Source organism: Muscardinus avellanarius, assembly GCF_963383645.1.
Source record: "Muscardinus avellanarius genome assembly, chromosome: 13".
Taxonomy (NCBI): Eukaryota; Metazoa; Chordata; class Mammalia; order Rodentia; family Gliridae; genus Muscardinus; species Muscardinus avellanarius.
Genome location: NC_137799.1, coordinates 26669635 through 26690014, shown reverse-complemented (window position 1 = coordinate 26690014; position 20380 = coordinate 26669635). Strand labels below are relative to the sequence as shown.

At 43.7% G+C, this 20380-nt stretch overlaps 1 protein-coding gene across 1 annotated transcript in view; it reads right to left on the bottom strand.

Annotated features, from left to right (window-relative positions):
• The window catches only part of CTNNAL1 (catenin alpha like 1), a gene marked incomplete at both ends in the record, with an annotated part of 73866 nt that extends 58044 nt beyond the window's left edge, over nt 1-15822 (bottom strand). Inside the window, 2 exons of the mRNA XM_080708917.1 lie at nt 462-651; nt 15691-15822. Coding sequence (XP_080565043.1) covers nt 462-651; nt 15691-15822 — 322 coding nt within the window. The remainder of the gene's footprint in view (nt 1-461; nt 652-15690) is intronic.
• Between the last annotated feature and the right edge of the window lie 4558 nt (nt 15823-20380).

Genomic DNA, 20380 nt, shown 5'->3' with positions numbered 1-20380 from the left:
TAGCCATCAAAGCACCTCAGATTCTGAAATGCTTCTGGGCCACCTGCTCCAGGAAACTCTAACACAGTAAGGTTTGACATCACAATGGCTCGCCTGCTGCAGTGCCGGTGCATACTACCTGCGATTTCCATTTAATACACGGTGAGAAATAGGCTAACATGCTCCTCGAGGGCAGAGTCCGGGCCCCACACTTTTCTGCATCTCCCAAATCTCGATGGCTAAAGTTAAGGACGGCACACCACCCCTCAGACTAGCGAAAGAGTTCTATGTTAAAGATTTGCCTCTCGAGCCAACAGAAGTTCAATATTCCTGGAAGCTAAGCCAGCTTTTTAATGTCCTAGGTGCCATTATCAGAAGGCCTAAAGCACAGTACTCATCTTTACTCAAAATAAGTCATTTATCATCGATATGCAAAGCAATTAAACTGGTATAAACAGCCTTCAAAATCAATACCCACATACCTGCTTGTTTAGCTTCAATACAGGCAATATTTATTTCTTCCTTCAAATCCCAGTTTTCATTGGCTATAGCTTCCCCGACTTTAACGAATCTCCCAACTGCCAGGTTGACGGCTTGTCCGACACGCTGAATTGCTTGCAGAGTTTTATCAGACTTTTTGGTATTGTCTTTGTGATTAACAAGTGTGGTAATCTAAAAACAAAAGATGAAAGAACTTGCTTTAATTTTAACTCAATCTCTCTCTTTTTTAAGCCTATCTTATAAAGACCAAGAAAATTATGCCCAGTATGTTGGGCTAGCCCGACAGACTAAACCAATAGTTTTAGACGTTTCAACCCAGAGACATTCCTTAGGACAATGCTTTCATTAATTACAATTCCAAGTTCACCTGAGGGCATTTATCTGGGGCATACAGTTCCACAGGCTCTCCAGATCTTTCGACAAATCTTAAAGACACAAGAAAAGTAGGAGAGGGTAGATCAGTACATTCACACAATTCAAAGAAAACCCAAGTGCTTTGGGTCCAGTTTCCTCTGCTGTGACTCTGCTGCTTGGAGAGCAGACAGCCTCCTCTGCCACTGCGTCCCACTCCAGCATCTCCCATGATGCGTGGGCTATGCAAAAGAGCACTTGTGCGATACATGTTTGTTGAATTAGATACTTTAGAAATACCAGTGTAGCCGGGCGTGGTGGTGCACGCTTGTAATCCCCACGCTTGGGAGGCGGGGACAGGAGGATCACGCTGGTTTGGAGCCAACCTTGCTGGCTTAAGAGACCCTGTTTCCAATTTTAAAAAATATATATAATAGGTCTGGGAGTGTAGCCCTGAGGTAGAAGGGCTTCCGGGAACTCCAGTACCACCAAAAAGGAAAAGAAAAGAAAAGAAAAGAAAAGAAAAGAAAAGAAAAGAAAAGAAAAGAAAAAAGAAAAGAAAAGAAAGGAAAAGAAAAGAAACGAAACACCAGTGTAATCTATGTTTTCAACTTCTCTAAATTTTATTGTATCATCCTCAAAGTAAATAAAATACTAGGAGTTGTAACACTTGGTTTCAGGCCCCGAAATAAAATGCAGAACGTATTAAGCTTAACTCACTAACACAAACATAAATCGTGAAAATAGCTTAGAAAAATAACAACTGAATCATGCTGACATATAAAAATATTTATTAAAAGGCAGGTGGCACACACCTGTAATCCCAGTACTCGGGAGGCTGAGACAGGAGGATTACAGGTTAGAGAACAGCCTCAGCAACTCAGTGAGACCCTCCGCAACTTAGCAAGACCCTGTTTCAAAATAGAAAATGTTTTGAATGAATTACAGACACATGCCACCATGCCCAGCTTTGCCTCTTTTTGTAAGACAATCATCTTATTCATGAACTAGCCACCTCCCCCAACTCTCATCTATTAATAATATCACCATGGCAGTTAAGTTCCAAGATCTGTGTTGGGGAAGGATATCGACATTCAGACCATAGTGGATGCTATGAATTAAAGCTTAAAGGAAAGTGAGAGAAATCTTGCTGGAAACTGAGCAAGAAGGGATCCTTCTAATGCAACAGCAGAAAGTCAGCCGCAGTAATATGGAAAGAAAAAAGTATACCCAGCGAATGTGGGATCTACCTAAGAAGGTTTCAAACCACCGGCTGGAGGTGCTACCAGCTTCTTCCCGCTCTTTGCAGTAAAACAGAAAAGACAGAAGGCAAAGGACACACTAAAAACAAGCTAGAACTTGCTGGTTTTGAAAATTCATAGCCAGATGGCTCACCATACTAAAATTAAGAATGCTTCTAGGCAAAAACAAAATCTGTCACAAAAGTATGATCTAAAGATGAAGCCAAGGGTGTGACTAAAAAACCTCATGTTAAGATCTCAGAATGGTCCAAGGTGGAGCTGTAGGCAACCGCTTGGTGAAACACGTTTCCTGAGAAGCTTAGAGGTTTCTTTCCCCCAGCAGTCCCAGCAGAAGCCCGAGTCAGAGCAAAGCTTATCCCAAAGAGATCTCTGGGTATGGCTTTTGTCTTTAATACACTCAGTCCAATAGGACTCAAAGGTCATTGACAAAATCAAGGTAATTTTGTTGCCAGAAACAGCATCAGCTTGGACTAAAAAAGACAGATCAATACAAAATGAAGGTAAGTTTTTGTACCCTAAGTTTCCATAAGCAAAGGCAGGCTAAAGATCCACGCAGCTGCAATGAGGGCTACCTTTCACGAACAAGGCCAAGGCCAAGAGTGGCGGCAAAAGGGACAGCAAGCCAAGTGATGAAGAATTATTTCCAGGGCTTAAGTCTTAACCAAGAAATGGCCAATCTGTGACCAAGTAGATTTCAGAATGCTATAAGCCAGTGGTGGTTCCTCTCCCTGTCCGTGTGTGTGTGTGTGTGTGTGTGTGTGTGTGTGGTAATGGGGATTGAACTAGGGGAGTTCTACCTCTGTGAACCACACTCCTTCCTTTATTTTTAGTTTTTAACAGGGTCTCACTAGGTTGCTGAGAGTCTCACTACATTGTCAAGGCTGTCCTCGAACCTGTGATCCTCCTGTCTCAGCCTTCCAAGTACTGGTATTACAAGCATGCGCTGCCACGCCCGGCTTATGATCCCCATTTTTTTAAGTGAGCAGTAGTTATCCTATACTTCCTATTTTCTCATTTTTCTCATAAACACACACACACACACACACACACACACACACACACACGTGTGTCTATAGTTTACCCTATAATTGACAGGAGTTACCTATAAGAAACAACTACATAAAAAAAGACCCTCATGTCCCTGGGTGCAGTGGTGCAAGCCTGTAATCCCAGCCATTCAGGAGGCTGAGGCAGGATGATCTCGAGTTCAAGGCCAGCCTTGGCAACTTAGCAAGACTCTGATTTAAAATGAAATAAAAAGTGCTGATGAGTGTGTAATTTAGTGGTAGAGTGTCCCTAGTTCAATCCCCAGGACTGAAAAAAAGAAAACAGGAATCCTTATCTGGACCAGATTTAGATGCCACCATCCTGGATTTCCAGCTCACTCTATAGCCTTTGGGGAGGGCTGGGGAAGGGAGTGGTGTTTTTCAGATGGGAAGAAGGTGAATAATTTATGACCAGAGGCTGGAGTAACGTAGTTCTAAAATAAGTCCAAAAATCCTTCACTACTCCTCCATTCAAGAAGTAGAGTCTCATTCCTCTCTTCTTGAATTGAATTTGGTCACTCACTTCTAACTAAATGAATAAAGCAGCCAGGCATGTCGGTGCATGTCTATAATCTCAGTACTTGGGAGGCTAAGCCAGGAGGATCCCAGACTCAAGGCCCACCTCAACACCTTAGAGAGCCCTTCAGCAACCATAAAGTCACTGTTGCGCTCATCTTTCTATTTATTTATTTGCTTACTTGTTTATTTATGAATTTATTTATCTGTGATACTAGGGGTTGATCCCAGGGGCATTCTATCTCCGAGCTACACTCCAGCCCGATTTTTTAATATTCATTTTGAAACAGGGTTTCACTAAGTTGCAGAAGTCCTCGCCATGGAGCTGAGGCTGGCCACAAACCTGCGATCCTCCTGTGTCAGCCTCCCAAGTAGTGGTTTAACAAGTGTGGACCACCACGCCCAGCTCTTTTTCTCTTTAATACTCACTCTAGGGGAAACCAGTTGCTAGGTCATAAGACCAAAAGACGCTTGACCCGTCTAATGAGGAGAGGCTTATATGATGAGGAAATGAAGCTCTGACCAATGGCTGGGAAGACTCCCTGCCTCCTGCCAAAGAACAGAAGCAACCAGAACCACCCACGAAAGCCGCTCCCAAAGACCTAATTCACAGAAACTAACAGACATGATAGTGTTGGTGGTTCTGGCCCATTAAGTTTTGGGAGTACTTTGTTATGCAGCAGTGAATAACCAATACAAACTCAAAAGTATGTTTTGTTTTTGTTTTTGTGTGTGCAAGTATAATTCTGGGGATTGAACTCAGGAGTGTTCTACCTCTGAGCTACACTCTCAGCCCAGTTATATATTTTTTTAATTTTGAAACACAGTATAACTAAATTATAATGCACAGGCCTCACACTGTAATCCTCCTGTCTCAACCTCGCAAATGCTGGGATTAGCATGCCTGGGGCATGCTACCTCCAAGCTACACCCCCAACCCTCTTTATTTTGAAAGAGGACCTTACTAAATTACAGAGGATCTCACTAAATTGCTGAAACCTTGGCCTTGAACCTGAACCTGCCATCCTCCTGTCTCAGCCTTCTGAGTACTGGGATTACAGGTGTGTAACTACCATACCTCGCTGTAATTTAGAATTTGAACCCGGCTTTATCTGAAACCAACACCTACCTAATACCATTTCCTTTATCGGAGGTTTCTGATCTTTCTTATTTATTTATTTTATTTTTTATTGAAAATGGTATACATTGAAACTGTGTTTGGTGATGTTTTTTATTTAGGAGGGAAGCAGAACACTTTCTTCAAAATAAAATGTTGCCTAAAAGAAAAATACATTATCTGATCACATCAAAGAAGAAATGCTAGAGTAGAATTCTGAGGCTGACCATGGGCCCTGGTGCTGGGAAGCAGGGTAAAGATTGTGAAACCTATTATTAGTACACCTTAGTCCTTCCTATCTAAGGCGCTCTTAGTAGCATGTGGAGAACACAGCCCTTGACCACCACTTTTCAAGCTACTATGCTGCAAGAGAATCTGGGATACAAAGGGGTGCAACTTGTTACTTAGACTAAATGCCCCCCCCATTCATATGTTGAGACCCTAAGTCCCAGTGCGATGGCCTCTGGGAAGCCCTGAGGTCCGGAGTATAGAGCTCTCCCGAATGGGATTCATGACCTTAGAGACTCCAGCAAGACCCGTGCCCCTTTTTGTTACTGAGGACAATGAGAAGACACCGTCTGAGATCCTGGACACAGGCCTCACATCACCAGATCTGCCAGCGCCTCCATTTTTGACCACCCAGCCTCCAGTACTGCTAGAAGGAAGTGGCTGTTGTTCAAGACATCTCGGCTCCAGTATGTTTTTTGTTACAGCAGCCCAGAGTAAAATGGTTGCGCTCATTTAATCCTTTAAGTAAAATTTAAAATTTTCAATGATAAAGAAAAGATCCTGTAATTAAGCTAAAATATCAACTATTGTTCGGTTCCCAAATATGTATTTGTTTTCATTACAAGCATCCTCCCCAGTGCATAATTAGGTGTGGCTGTCTTCCTCTTACTCAAAACAGCAGGAAAGTGTTCAGTCCAAATACAAATGTGCCTCTAACACTGACATTTAGAGGAGCTAAGTCAATCCATAAGACTTGTTATTAAAAGGGCCACTTATAAGCCAGGAGTGGTGGCGCATGCTTGTAATCCCCGCGCCTGGGAGGCTGAGACAGGAGGATCGCACAGGTTCGAAGCCAGCCTCGGCTACTTAGTGAGGCTCTCAGCAACCTAGTGAGACCCTGTTTCCAAATAAAATATAAAATAGGTCTAGGAGTATAGCCCAGAGGTAGAAAGCCCCTGGGTTCTACCCCCAGTGCCACCAAAAAAAAAAAGGGGGGGGGGGCACTTATTTCAGGAAGAGATGCGCAGACCTGTAATTCCAACTATCTGGGAGGCCAAGGCAGAAAGATAGCAAGTTTGAGGCCAGCCTCAACAACTTAGTGGGACCCTGTCTCAAAATAAAAGATAAAAAAGACTGGGGTAAGCCAGGAGTGGTGGCGCATGCTTGTAATCCCCGCGCCTGGGAGGTTGAGGCAGGAGGATCGCACAGGTTCGAAGCCAGCCTCAGCTACTTAGTGAGGCTCTCAACAACGTAGTGAGACCCTGTTTCCAAATAAAATGTAAAATAGGTCTGGGAGTATAGCCCAGAGGTAGAAAAGCCCCTGGGTTCCACCCCCAGTACCACACACACAAAAAAGACTGGGGTGTAGCTCTGTGGTACAGCACTTGCCTAGCATGCGCAAAGCTTTTGGGTTCAATCCCCATCACCACACAGTAGAGTATAACTTAATGCTCACACCTATAGTATCTAACAGGAACCTATTATTACCTTCATTATACAGATAAAAAACCTGAAATTTAAAGAAATTAAGAACATTACCAAGGCCACAAAACCAGGAAGCTTCCTTTTCTTTCCTTTTCCTTTCTCCCCCACCGCCCGTGTGTGTGTGTGTGTGTGTGTGTGTGTGTGTGTGTGTGTGTGTGTGTAGTTTCAGGGATTGAACCCAAGGGCATTCTATCCCCAAGCTATAGTCCAGTCCTAATTAATTAATTAATTTAGTGATGCTGGGGAGTGAACTCAGAGGCATTCTACCTTCAAGCTATACCCCTAGCCTGATCTTATTTTTTTTGTTTTAAAACAGGGCCCCTAAAGTTGCTGAGTCTTGCAGTTTTGCTGAAGCTGACCTCACACCTGTTATTCCACTGTCTCAGTCTCTCAAATAGTGGAATTACAGGCATGTGGCATGTACTATGATGTCCGTCTAGCTTCCTAGTCTAGCTTCCTACTGTGTGTGTGTGTGTGTGTGTGTGTGTGTGTGTGTGTGTGTGTTACACTGGGGATTGAATTCAGGAGCATTCTACCTCTGAGATCCACCCTCAGGTCAATTTTTTACTCTTTATTTTGAAAGAGGGTCTCACAACATGCTGAGGCTGGCAGTATACCTGTAATCCTCCTGTCTCAGTCTTCCAAGAACTGGAATTATAAGTGTGTGCAATCACACCTTTCTACATTTTTTTTTTTTTTGTGGTACTGGGGATTGAACTGAGGAGCATTCTACCTTGAGCTACACCCCAGCCCTAATTTTTATTCTTTATTTTGAAACAGGGTCTCACTGAGTTGCAAAGGACCTCACTAAGTAGCTGAGGCTGTCCGTGAACCTCGATCCTCCGGTCTCAGCCTCCCGAATGCTGGGATTACAATGTGCGCCACCATGCCCGGCTATTCTTAAACACTAAGTCTGTCTTAACTCCTAAGATTATTTTAGGGATGAAGGGGGAAATAGCTAGTGAGAGCGCTTTGTAAACTACAGTATATCAAATGAAATGTTATTACTCTTGAAAAATATGAAACATCTTAAATTGAGAGTCACAACTTGGAGTTACCCTGACAGGCAACTCCAGAGAATGTTCCAGAGAGGACTCCTGAATGAATCAGAAGAGATGGCAGAGAAGGCATCCCATTAAGGGAAGAAAGAGGATATGGTATACTGAAGAACTCCACAGTGAATGAAATGATTTAGAACCAGGGCATACCTGACACCTTCTGACAAAAGAGTGTCATAAAGCAGATTACCAACCCTGGCTGTACGACATGACCATGCGGCCAGTTATCTAACTTTTCCACAACTCTTCTCATATGTAAGATGGTGCCCATCTCAGGAGGTTATTGCAGGACACAAATAAAAGGCTAACTGTAAAATACTATACTTAGAATACTGTTACACAATAAGCCCTATATCACTGTTAGAGATAGGTTTTAGAGGTGTGTCTTATTTATTTTTTTATTGGTGCCTTTTACACCAGTTAGACTTCTAGAATCTGTTCTTTCCTCGTGTTTGTGATTTTTTCTTTTCAATTTTTTTTCTTCTTCTTTTTTTCTTATTTTCGGTGGTACTGGAATGGAACCCAAGGGCTTCCTACCTCCGGGATATACTCCCAGACCTATTTATATTTTATTTGGAAACAGGTTCTCACTAAATTGCTGAGAGCCTCACTCAGTAGCTGAAGCTGGCTTTGAACCTATGCGATCCTCCTGTCTCAACCTCCCAAGCTCAGGATTACAAGCGTGCACCATCATGCCTGGCCTGTGATGTTCTTATTTTATAGAAAAACTGACAATGATTCCTTGATTGAAATAGACTCTCAGATGCCGGGCATGGCGGCGCACGCTTGTAATCCCCGCGCTTGGGAGGCAGAGACAGAGACAGGAGGATCGCGCAGGTTCGAAGCCAGCCGTGGGCGCTGGCTTAGGAGACCCTGTTTCCAAATAAAAATATAAAAATTGGTCTGAGAGTGTAGCCTGGAAGTAGAAGGGCTTCCAGGAACCCCAGTACCAAAAAAAAAAAAAAAAAAAGAAAGAAATAGACTCTCAGTTTTTTTTTTTTTTTTTTTGCTTGTGGGGAAGCAAGAAAGCAAGTGAAGGGAATTGGGAGGAAAGAAAGCAAATCCATTTTACCATTTGAATTTTATCTTTATGATTAAAAACACACATATCCTCTTACACAAATCAGCAAAGAGCAGGGCTGGCCCCTTGCCTACTCTCTCCATCAGCAGCTTAGTGAAACAAGAGTTCTGAACAGCTTCTAGGGCAATGTGGAGAAACATGGGAAAACGAAGCGTGCCACTGAGAAACGCAAGGGGCGTGGACACGGTGAGTGGAGGAAGTCTACCACCACGGGAAAAGACTAGGAGGCAGAGGGTCCTTCCACACCAGGGCGGAGCTCCGTGCACATCTCCTTCTTCCAAACATTGTAAGACTGGGAGTGGGGCTTTTGACGGGAAGAATAAAATGATTATTACAAGAAGTGAAGAGTTGCTCTGCAGAAAAATAGCCTTCATTCTTTGACCAGAGGCGCTCAAAAAACATTGTTTTAATAGGCACCCTACAAGTATATATAACATAGATATGCACAGTTTAAAGAAGTGAAAGGACGCACCCACCACCAAGCTTAAGAAAACAGCGCCAATGTCCTCCACAGGTGACGGCATCTTCCCTGTCTCTATTGCCCCCTCCTTCACCATAGAAGAAACCACTGTCCTGAGGCCGGGCGTGGTGGCGCACGCTTGTAATCCCAGCATTCGGGAGGCTGAGACAGGAGGATCACGGTTCGCGGACAGCCTCAGCTACTTAGTGAGGCCCTCTGCAACTAAGTGAGACCTGGTTTCAAAATAAAGAATAAAAATTAGGGCTGGGGTGTCACTCAGAAGTAGAATGGCCCTGGGTTCCATCCTTTGTACTGCAAAAAAAAAGAAAAAAGAAAAAAAATAATTTCTTATGATGAGATAGTAAATATATTGCCTATTTTTCTTCTAAAAGTTTCTAAGTTTTTACTTTCATATTTATGCCCTTGTTTCACCTGAATTTTTTTTTTTTGCTTTCTTTTTTTCCTCCTGTTTTTCTTTTACTTCTTTTACTTTCTTTTTCCTTTCTTTCTTTTTTTTTTTTTTTCTTGCGGTACTGGGGGTGGAACCCAGGGGCAGTCTACCTCCAAGCTATGCTCCCAGCCCTATTTTTTATTCTTTATTTTGAAACAAGGTCCCACTAAGTTGTGGAGGGCCTAAGTAGCAGAGGCTGGCCTTGAACTGCAATCCTCCTGTCTCAGCCTCCCAACTGCTGGGATTATAAGCGTGCCCACCACCCCTGCTCTTTTCTTTCCTTTTTTCCCTTTCTTCCTTCCTTCTTCCTTGTTATTCTATTTCCTCTCTCTTGTTTTAGATTTTTACTTTTTCTGTTTCTTTTTTTTTTCTTTCTTCTTTTTTGTGGTCCTGGGGATGGAACCCAGGGGCTTTCTACCCCTGGGCTATACTCCCAGACCTATTTTATACTTTATTTGGAAACAGGGTCTCACTGAGTTGCTGAGAGCCTCACTAAGTAGCTGAGGCTGGCTTCGAACCTGTGCAATCCTCCTGTCTCAACCTCCCAGGCACGGGGATTACAAGCGTGTGCCACCACGCCCGGCTTCTGTTTCTCAAATTTGATATTTTTCTCCATGAGAGCTGTGTGAGCATTCCAATTTCATATATTTCTATTTAGATAACAAACTGTCACAGCCTCAATTTTCTAAAAAAGTTCTTCTCTTCCCCATGACTGGCGATGCCGATGGTCCTTTAGCAAGTCCCGTGTGTGATCTGTCCGGGGATCTCTGCTGTGCTCTGCTGGCCCATCTTGTCCTCTTTGTCCCTATTTCCACTTTAAGGCTTCATCAGGAGTCTTGAAATCTGGTAGAGCAAGTCCACCTACCTTGCTTCCCTTCTGGCTGTAATTAGCCCTTTGTTCTTTCATATAAATTTTTAGAATTACTCTAATCAAATTCTACCTAAACATCGGTTCAGATTCTCATTGGAATTTCATTTAATTTGTAAGATTAATAGGGAATTTTTTTTTTTTTTGGCAGTTCTGGGTAAGGAACCCAGGGGCATTTGACCTCCAAGCTACACCCCCTACCCTATTTTTTATTCTTTATTTTGAAACAGGGTCTGGGTTGCGGAGGGCCTCACTAAGTAGCTGAGGCTGTCTGTGAACCATGATCCTCCAGTCTCAACCTCCCGAATGCTGGGATTAAAAGCGTGCGCCACCGCGCCCGGCTTAAATAGGGAAAATTGAGATATGCTGGTAACATCCTGTCGTCTAGGCATGGACATAGTTTTTCTCTCATTTATTTATATCTACTTTGACTTTAAATAAGAGTTTTAAGTTTACTCCATTAAGTTTGCATAACCCTGTATGTATGTATATATAAGAACATATATGTGTGTGTATGTGTGTGTATACACAACATGTGTTTGTTTATAGGAAAGGCATGTTTTGCTGCCTTGTTACTATAACTAGGTTTAGAATTACTTTTTCTGGTTGTTACTAATGTAGAAAAATGCAATTGACTTTAGTAGTCCATATTCTTTTTTTTTATGGTACTGGAGATGAAACCCAGGGGCCTTCTACCTCCGGGCTACACTCTCAAACCTATATTATATTTTATTTCATTTAAAGGGTCTCTTAAACAAGCCGAGGCTGGCTTTGAACCTGTGCAATCATCCTGTCTCAGCCTCCCAAGTGCAGGGATTACAAGCATGTGCCACCACGCCTGGCTAGTAGTCCATATTCTTAAACTTGTTAAATATTTTTAATTATTATAATTTATTTATACTTTTTTCTACATAATCATAACACTTTAATTTTTTTCCTTTCTTATCTCCATACCTTTTGTTTCTTCTCCTTGTCTTACTGCATTGGCTAGCATTTCTAGTACAGGTTAAATGAAAGCTTAATAGCAGGAATCCTCGTTCTTGGCTTTAAAGAAAATGTTTGTTTTATATTTGTTGCTATGATGTTAACTGTAGGTTTTCCATAAATATTCTGAGTTTAAAAAATCCAAGCTGGGCGTGGTGGCGCACACTTGTAATCCCTGCATTCCAGAGGCTGAGACTGGAGGATTGCTGTTCATAGACAGCCTCAGCTACGTAGTGAGGCACTCTGCGACTCAGTGAGACCCGGTTTCAAAATAAAGAATAAAAAATAGGGCAGGGGGTGTAGCTTGGAGGTCGAATGCCCCTGGGTTCCATCTCCAGACCAGCAAAAAATAAAAAATAAAAATAAAATAAAAAATCCACTACTAGTTTGCTACTTTTTTTTTTATCATAATTAGAAGTGACATGTAATTGAATACTTTTTCTGCATCTGTTGTTACTATTGGCAGAAAATTGTACATTGCCACAACCTCACATTCTTGGAATAAGACCTGTACCTGAGTACTTTTCAGAGGAGGTGAGATGAACTGGGTATTATGTTATACATCTGCAACTGACTTGGGAGGAGGAGATGGGAAGATTGCAGGTTCACAGCAAGCCTCAGCAACTTAGTGAGGCCCACTGAAACTTAGTGAGACCCTGTTCCAAAATAAAAAATAAAATAAAATAGGGCAGGACATGTAGCTCAGAAACAGAATGCCTTTGGGTTCAATTCCCAGTATACAAAAGAACACATACACACACAGAAAAAAAAAAACAAAACTGTACAATGCTAACCCTACTTTACCTCAAGACCCTGTCTCCTCCGAAGCATAATTCCTGTTTTATCCATGCCTTTTGTGTGTGTGTGTGTGTGTGTGTGTGTGGTACTGGGGATGGAACCCAGGGGTCATTCTACCTCTGAACTACATCCTCAGCCCTATTTTATTCTGTATTTTGAAACAGGGTCTCACTGAGTTGCAAAGGGCCTCACTAAGTAGCTGAGGCTGTCTGCAAACCATTATCCTACTGTCTCAGCCTCCCAAATGCTGGGATTACAAGCATGCGCTACCACGCCTGGCTCTTGTTTCTTTTTTTTTTTATTTTACTTTATACAGCACAGTGAGGTTCAACATGACACAAATGCACGTGCACACAGCTTTTGGTATATTTTCTCCCAAATCCCTCCCCACTCTGCACTCCTTCATCCATGTGGATTAGTGATACTGGTAGTAATATCTTCATATATTGTCATAGTATTCTTTAAATTATTTCCTTCCACCAGGCGTGGTGGCGCACGCTTGTATCCCCGCGCTTGGGAGGTGGAGACAGGAGCATCGTGCAGGTTCAAAGCCAGCAGCGCTGGCGTAAGAGACCCTGTTTCCAAATAAAAATATATATAAAAAATAGGTCTGGGAGTGTAGCCCAGAGGTAGAAGGGCTTCCAGGAACCCCAGTACCACCAAAAAAAAAATTGTTTCCTTCCTCAATACTTTTTTCTGTTCCCCATTCCCTTATTTTACTTTTTTTTTTTTTTTTTTTTTTTTTTTTGAGACAGGGTCTTGCTATGGTGCCCAGAGTGGCCTCAAACTTACAATATTCCTGGCTCAGCCTCCCAAGTAGCTGGGATTGCGTGCATATGGCAGCACCACACCCCCATCCATGCCTCCTCTGAGCTCTCAGAGTACTCACTACTGATGATGTTCATTTGATACTTGGCATGTTCCCATTTCAATCTCATACTACTCAGATTTTTAAAGTATTCAAAACTGTACTTCAAACTTACATTCCAAATTAACAGACTATTCTGGCCATGTTTTTTTTTTTTTTTTTTTTTTTTTTTTTTGCGCGGTTCTGGGGATGGAACCCAGGGACACTCTACCTCTGAGCTACACCCTCAGCCCTATTTTTTTTTATTATTATTATTTTCTAACAGGGTCTCACTAAGTGTAGAGTACCTCACTAAGTAGCTAAGGCTGGCGGTGAACCTGCAATCCTCCTGTCCCAGCCTCTCAACTACTGGGATTACAAGTGTAGGCCATCACACCCAGCTATACATTTCTTGATACTAATATCAACTTGTTGAGGATAATTATTAGGAATGTCTGCTATGGTATTGTGATAGATACAGATGTGGATACATAATGTATAAGATGCCGAAACTCAGTAGTGGGTCTAAACAAGGTTTAATAGGGAAGGGGGGGAGCAGGTATTTTTCCCCTTAGGCAATGACCTCTCTCACTCTCAGCAGCAATTCACACTTTTCCTCCTCTACTCTATCTTTTACCCCAAAATTAAACAATGTAGTTCCTTAGGGCTGATACATTTGTAGCAGTGATACTATAAAAAGTTATCATTTCTCCACAGCATAATCCTCTTTGTTTTTTCCATGGTGGACTCCCTCCTCTTTAAATGAGAATCTGACCTCAATAGCTGCCTCTAATCTCTAAATGGCACACAGCATATAGTAGTAGCTAAAAGCATAGATCTGGAGCCAGGCTGCCCGGGTTCAAATCCCACCAGTCTGGCACTTGGGATTGAAAGCCCTAATGACAAGTCACTTGTCTTTACCGCTCCTCAACTTTCTTTTGTGTTTCATGACAATTAACAAATAACTACCTCATAGAATTGTTATGAAAATTGCATGACTTACTATCTACAAAGTACTTAGAACACAGCCTAGCAGGGAACAGTATTAAACAAGTAGATAAAATACTTTCCACTCTATTGTTCTATCTCTGTCTCCTAATTTCTTACTTTGAGTTGTGGTTGTAAAGATGGAGGTGTTTTTTTTTTTGTTGTTTTTTTTTTTGTTTTTGGTGGGGTGGGAGAGGAAGGGTAGTGCAGATATTACCAAAGAATCCCTCCGGTCTGTGCCTCTGTTAGACAGGAAGGGGAAAGAGATCCAGGGAGCACCAGGTGTATCCATCACATCTCTGTTGGCCATGTGAAACAGGTGAAGACAATGAGGCTATTTATTTAATCAGCATGACAGAAATCTAGGGACAAGTGTGACTGCTGTATTCAAATATTTGCAAGGAAGGCTGGTATGGAGAAGAGGGAGTATTTAAAATTCTGCGAAGAGCCTGGCGTGGTGGCGCACGCTTGTAATCCCTGCGCTTGGGAGGCAGAGACAGGAGGATCGCGCAGGTTCGAAGCCAGCCGCGCGCGCTGGTTTAGGAGACCCTGTTTCCAAAATGAAAATGTAAAAAATAGGTCTGGGAGTGTAGCCCGGAGGTAGAAGGGCTTCCAGGAACCCCAGTACCACCACCAAAAAATAAATAAATAAAAATAAATAAAATTCTGCAAAGAGCTACTGCCTCCCCATTGCTGAACATGTTTAAGCGGAGTACTGGTGGCCGGGTGTCAAGGATGCTGTAAGAAAGGATTTTTTTTTTTAATTTAGAGTCAGATAACTTAAGATTCCTTTACCTCTAAAATCTTGGCAAAACTGGTATGAGTCACCAAAGATGTTACAACCTAAATATGAGTCACTCACATCGCCAACGCGCTGCTGAGGGCGGCACAGAATTCTCTCCTTGCAGTGCTTGGCACAGTACCACAGATCTAAGTGAGGAATTCTAGCCCTCGGGCTACGAATGTCTCAGCTCGAGTAGCAAAAACTTTTTCTTAACTAAGGGAATCAGTTAGCTGATTCCTGACTTCTGTTTATGCCCGACCAATTCAATAAGGCACCCATCCCAGTTGGGACTTGGCAAAAAGGTGCATCCGGATTAACTCAGACTGTCCTTCCTGTCACTCTTCCGAGAAGCCGGACAAGTGCAGATAGCAGTGGGCAGGCAGGTTAGGGGGACGGGGCAGGGTGGCAGGGTGGGCGGCAGCTGGGCGAGCCCACGCACGGGCAGGCGAGGGGACAAAGGCCTCGGGGAGCGCGCTGGACCGGCTGGCAGAGCGACCCCGGGAGCCGGGGTCCGCGCTCCGGCCTGGGATGCGGACCGGCGACTGCAGCCAGCTGCCCAGCGGCAGCCGGCAGGGCCTGGCGCCCCGGGCGCCGCGCAGGTCCTCTCCGCCCGGAGCTGGGCTCCGCTGGCCGCCTCGCCGGGGAGCCTCGATGGGCAGGGAACCCAGCCGCAGCCCGAGGCGGGTCCCGGGACACAGGCCGGCGCACCTGCTGGGCCCCGCAGCCCCCGCCGCCGTCCATGGGGCCGGCCGCCCTCCGGCCGCCGCCGCCCTGCCGGCTCGCGAGCCCCACGCAGGAGGGCGCCCCGCACCGCAGCGCTGCTGCCCGCCCGCCCGCCCCGGTGCAGCGAGCCGCCGCCATCGCCGGCCGCGCGGGCGCCGCTTTACCTGGGAAACCAGCGGGAGCAGCGTCTGCTCCACCGAGCGAGTTTTGATCTCGAGTCCCGAGTCAAAGGCGAAGCCCGACGGGCTGGAGCCGCGAACTGCTCCGACGCCCGCGGGACAGGCAGAGGCGGCCATAGCCCCGCGCCCGCCGCACAGCGCGCCCTCCCCGCCAGTGCCGCCCGCCGCCCGCCAGCTAGCCAGCCCGCGGGTCCGCCGCAGCAGCACTGCACCCGCGCCTCCTCGGCCACGCCCCTGGACACGCCCTCCTGCCAGCAGGCTCCAATCAGGAGCGCGACACAAAGGCCCCTGCCCCGGGCGGCCACGCCCACTCCGCCCCGCCCCCTCTCGGCGGAGAATTCCAAACACCTCCCCTCCAGGAGAAATGGGACACCTGAGAGCCTTCCACAGCCACGTGGTCTCTTACCAAGGGGACAATCACCCCTGGCAAAGTGTCCTTTCCTTCTGATAGGGGACTCGTTCTTCAGTCCCAAATCCCCGCAAAGATTTCTGGAAACTGCCCTGGGTTTGAGACTGTTAGAGCAGTATCAGGAGTCAGGTCTGTGGGGCGACGCCACTACCCTAGGACTGAATCTGACCAGATTCTGACCTTCTCAGGAAGGCCTCCCTGCCTCCCTTATTTTCTGATCATATATTTCTTATACTTTGAGTCGTAATGAAAATGAAACATTTGGTAATGAGATCGTATAAAGAGTGTCTGGGTACACACCAAGAATATGGTGTATCTTTTAGGTTGTTTAGTCTGCAAAAGGGAATAAAACATTTAAAAAGCTTTACTAGTCCACATTATTATTGCTATTATTTAGGTTCTGGGGACTGAACCTAAGGGAGCTCTACCTCTGAGCCAAACTCCCAACCCTATTTTATTTATTTTTAGTTTGAAACAGGGCACTCTAAGTTTCTGAGTCTTGCTAAATGTTGAGGCTACCCTCAAACCTGTGATCTTCCCATCTCAGCCTCCCAAATACTGGGATTATAAGCATGGGCCACCAACAAGCCCAATTCATTTGTGTGTGTGTGTGTGTGTGTGTGTGTGTGTGTGTGTGTGTTACTGAGGGTGGAACCCAGGGTCTTTTCTACCTTTGGGCTATACCCCCAGACCTATTTATACTTTATTTGAAAACAGGGTCTCACTAAATTGCTGAGAGCCTAAGTAGCTAAGGCTGGCTTGGAACCTGTGCAATTCTCCTTTCTCAGCCTCCCAAGCACTGGGATTACAAGTGTGCCCCACTATTCCTGGCAACGTTATTACTTTTTTAAACTACTTTTCAAAAATTTTCTTCAGTTGTAGGTACAATTTTTTTTCTTTTGCAGTACTGGGGATTGAACCCAAAGGCATTCTACTTCCAAGCTACACCCCTAGCCCTGCTTTATTCTTTATTTTGAAAGAGGGTCTAAGTTGCAGAGGGCCTCACAAGTTGCTGAGGCTGGCTGTAAACCTACCATCCTCCTGTCTCAGCCTTCCAAATACTGGGATTACAAGCATGCACCACCATCCCTGTCTTAGGTATAACTTCTTAATAGTTCATTGAATGAAAAGGCCATTACTGTATATTTGTGACAGAAGTCACTTAAGGAATAAGGCTATGAATCAGTACTCTGCACCCAAACCTGAGTTGACACAAAGCCCTTGTGATGGGAGGTAACACAGAACACTCCCTGCCCTCAGGTTTCCAGAAACAAAGTCAAAACCCTGCCAAGAAGCCGGGCGTGGTGGCACATGCTTGTAATCCCAGCATTCGGGAGGCCGAGACAGGAGGATCATGGTTCACGGAAAGCCTCAGCTAATTAGTGAGGCCCTTTGCAACTCAGTGAGACCCTGTTTCAAAAAATAAAATAAAAAATAGGGCTGGGGGTGTTACTCGGAGGTAGAATGCCCCTGGATTCCATCCCCAATACAAAAACAAAACAAAACAAAACTCTGTGAAGAAGTTCTAGACTTGAGTTAAGACTGAGAAGCATGGGTAACTGCTCCGTGACGTGAAGTGTTCTGACAGTGAGAACCAATCAGGGTAGAAAAGAATCTGAGGCTGGTAGTCCACTCTTACACTTTGCCTGGGATCAGTCCTCCACTCATCATGTCTGGCTGAAGAGCTGGACACCATCTACTTGAGGTTCCCAAAGCTCTTCCCAGGCACTACTGAAATGTGCTTCATGGCGCTTACACTTGTTGGTTCAGCTTCTCTGAGATGGCCAAGCTTAGACTTTAACCTTAATTTACAAAGTCCAGTTCTGTATTTCAAGTCCTGCCTTCCTACTCCCCAGCCCACCTCATCACTTCCTCATCTCATCTACTGTAAGGCCACCTTCCCCAGTGGACTGAGGACTCTGGCCTCAACTGTGGACCCCTTAAGCATCTTTAAGGTGCCTGCATCCGCTCCCCAGACACACCTCCCTCAAGTTGATCAGACTTCAAACAAATTCAGTGTAGCCAGTGTTGCCCAAAGGAAAAGTGGGATATGAAGGTAGAGAGACAGATGAATGTGGGGATCAAAGTATGGCTAAACATCAAATTTCTCAGGAGACAGGAGGCTGAGTTTACCATTCAACACTAGTAATTTTATTTCAAAATATAAATATCTTACATTTTACAAAGAAGTTACATCAGTAGGTTGTCAAAGCAAGTTAAAGCTAAGAAACAGCATTTGTGAAAAAAAAGATTATTGTCATAGTTGAATATTCTTTTTTACCTTTAAACCATTCATCCTTTGCCTGAGAATGTGAAGATACATTTTGAGTTATGTAATTACAACTCTATGTCCAATCTTAGTTTCACAATCCAAATGGTATCTGAAATACACTCCAGTCACCCAAACAAGTAGCACTGCAAAAGACAAAGAAGGGTTTTTCTCTGGGACAGCTACAATAAAAGTTACACTTCTGGGTCACTTCAATACCAACTAATAGGTGATGCGTAGTAAGCCAAAATGTTACTTAATAATGTTACTTGAACATCTGCTTCCATACCTTTCATTTTAAAATACAGAGCTAAAAGAATGATAAAAGAGCAGGTGTGGAAAAAAGAACTCTGGACCTACAGCCAGAAGTTCTACAACCAAATTCTGGCCCGTTCCTCTTGTACTACGAACTTAGAGGGCAAAATCACACACAAAACATTTTCAAAGCCTTCGTTGCCTTAACTGCAATGACTGTAATACTGCCTAGCTCACAGGGTTGTTCCCAAAGGTGTCTGAAAACTATAAAGTGCCATACAAAAACATTATTAAAATGTAATTATCAGTATATCAACTCTGCATCTACACATCAATGGATCCTTGAAAAACTTGCAAAATTAAGCACAAACACTGATTTTATACACCACAGGTAGAAAAGAACCTCTATACTTGTAAGTATAGTTCCGAACAGCAATTAAGCTTTTCCTTCTAGTATCTCACTCAATTGTGAGATTTATTAGGGATGGTAGGCATGGTATCATGGTAATAGGTTCACTGTTATTTCCACTAGTGATATATTGCTAAAAGAGATGTAAACTTGATCAAGAGCTTCATTTCCCAAAAGATCCATAATCCTTAGAGATGTTGAGAGGAAAGGAGAAAGAGGGTACAATCCACAGCCAAACAGTCTCCGTATCTTATAAGTTCACAATGTGTCATTGTGTGTGAAGAACTCTTAGAGGGCCCACGGAAAGGAAACAACATCAGTATTCCTCAGTTTTGACTACGGAATCTCCTTACACACACACACACACACACACACACACACACAGACACACACACAAAATCTTCTCATACAACATCTATTAGAACCTATTGAAACTACTGCTATATGAAACACATTTTGCCAAAAACTGCTCAACTCTGAGGAAAGAAAAAAAGAACATGAACTGAGAGGAAAAGGGTGTGGGCGCAGGGGGTGCACACATGTAATCCCAGCTACTTAGGAGTCTGAGTCAGACAGTTTGCAAGTTTGAAGACAGCCTCCACAACTTAGCAATACCCTGTTTCAAAAAATTTAAAAAGGACTTGAGGTATAGCTCAGTAGTAGACCACCCCTGGGTTCAATCTCCAGTTCTGCAAACAATATTTAAAAAGAAAAAAACTGTATTTCTCTCTGAATTCTGTTACTCTCTGGCTGTGGGGTGTGTGTCTGTGTGTGTGTGTGTGTGTGTGTGTGTGTGTGTGTTCATGTGCACATGTGTGAAACAAGCCACTTTAATGTAGGAATTTCTTTCTCCAGAAAATGACAGGATTAGCTGGGCATGATGGTGCACACATGTAATCCCTGTACCTGGGAGGCTGAGACAGAAGGATTGCTGGTTTGAGGACATTCTCAGCAAGTAGTGAGACTCCCATCAACCTAGAGAGACCCTGTTTGTAAATAAGAAATAAAAAATTGGGCTGGGTGTGTAGCTTGAAGGCAGAAAGCCTCTGGGTTCATTCAACTCCTAGTACCACCACCAAAAAAAAAAAAAAAAAAAAAAAAAAAAAAACCAGAAAAAAGGACAAGACTGCCTAATTATTTACAGCCAATTCTAACAACGTCTATGACTCTAGTAAATAAAGAACACTTGATTTCTCTTGATTATGTTTAAATTACCTGCTTAGTAGCTTCAGATGTGTATTTTCTTGTAGGTACTCAATAGCCAAAAAGTTAATGAAATGAATATATTTTAATGGCCAAATATGTAAATACAAGAATTTTTTTTTAAAAAAAG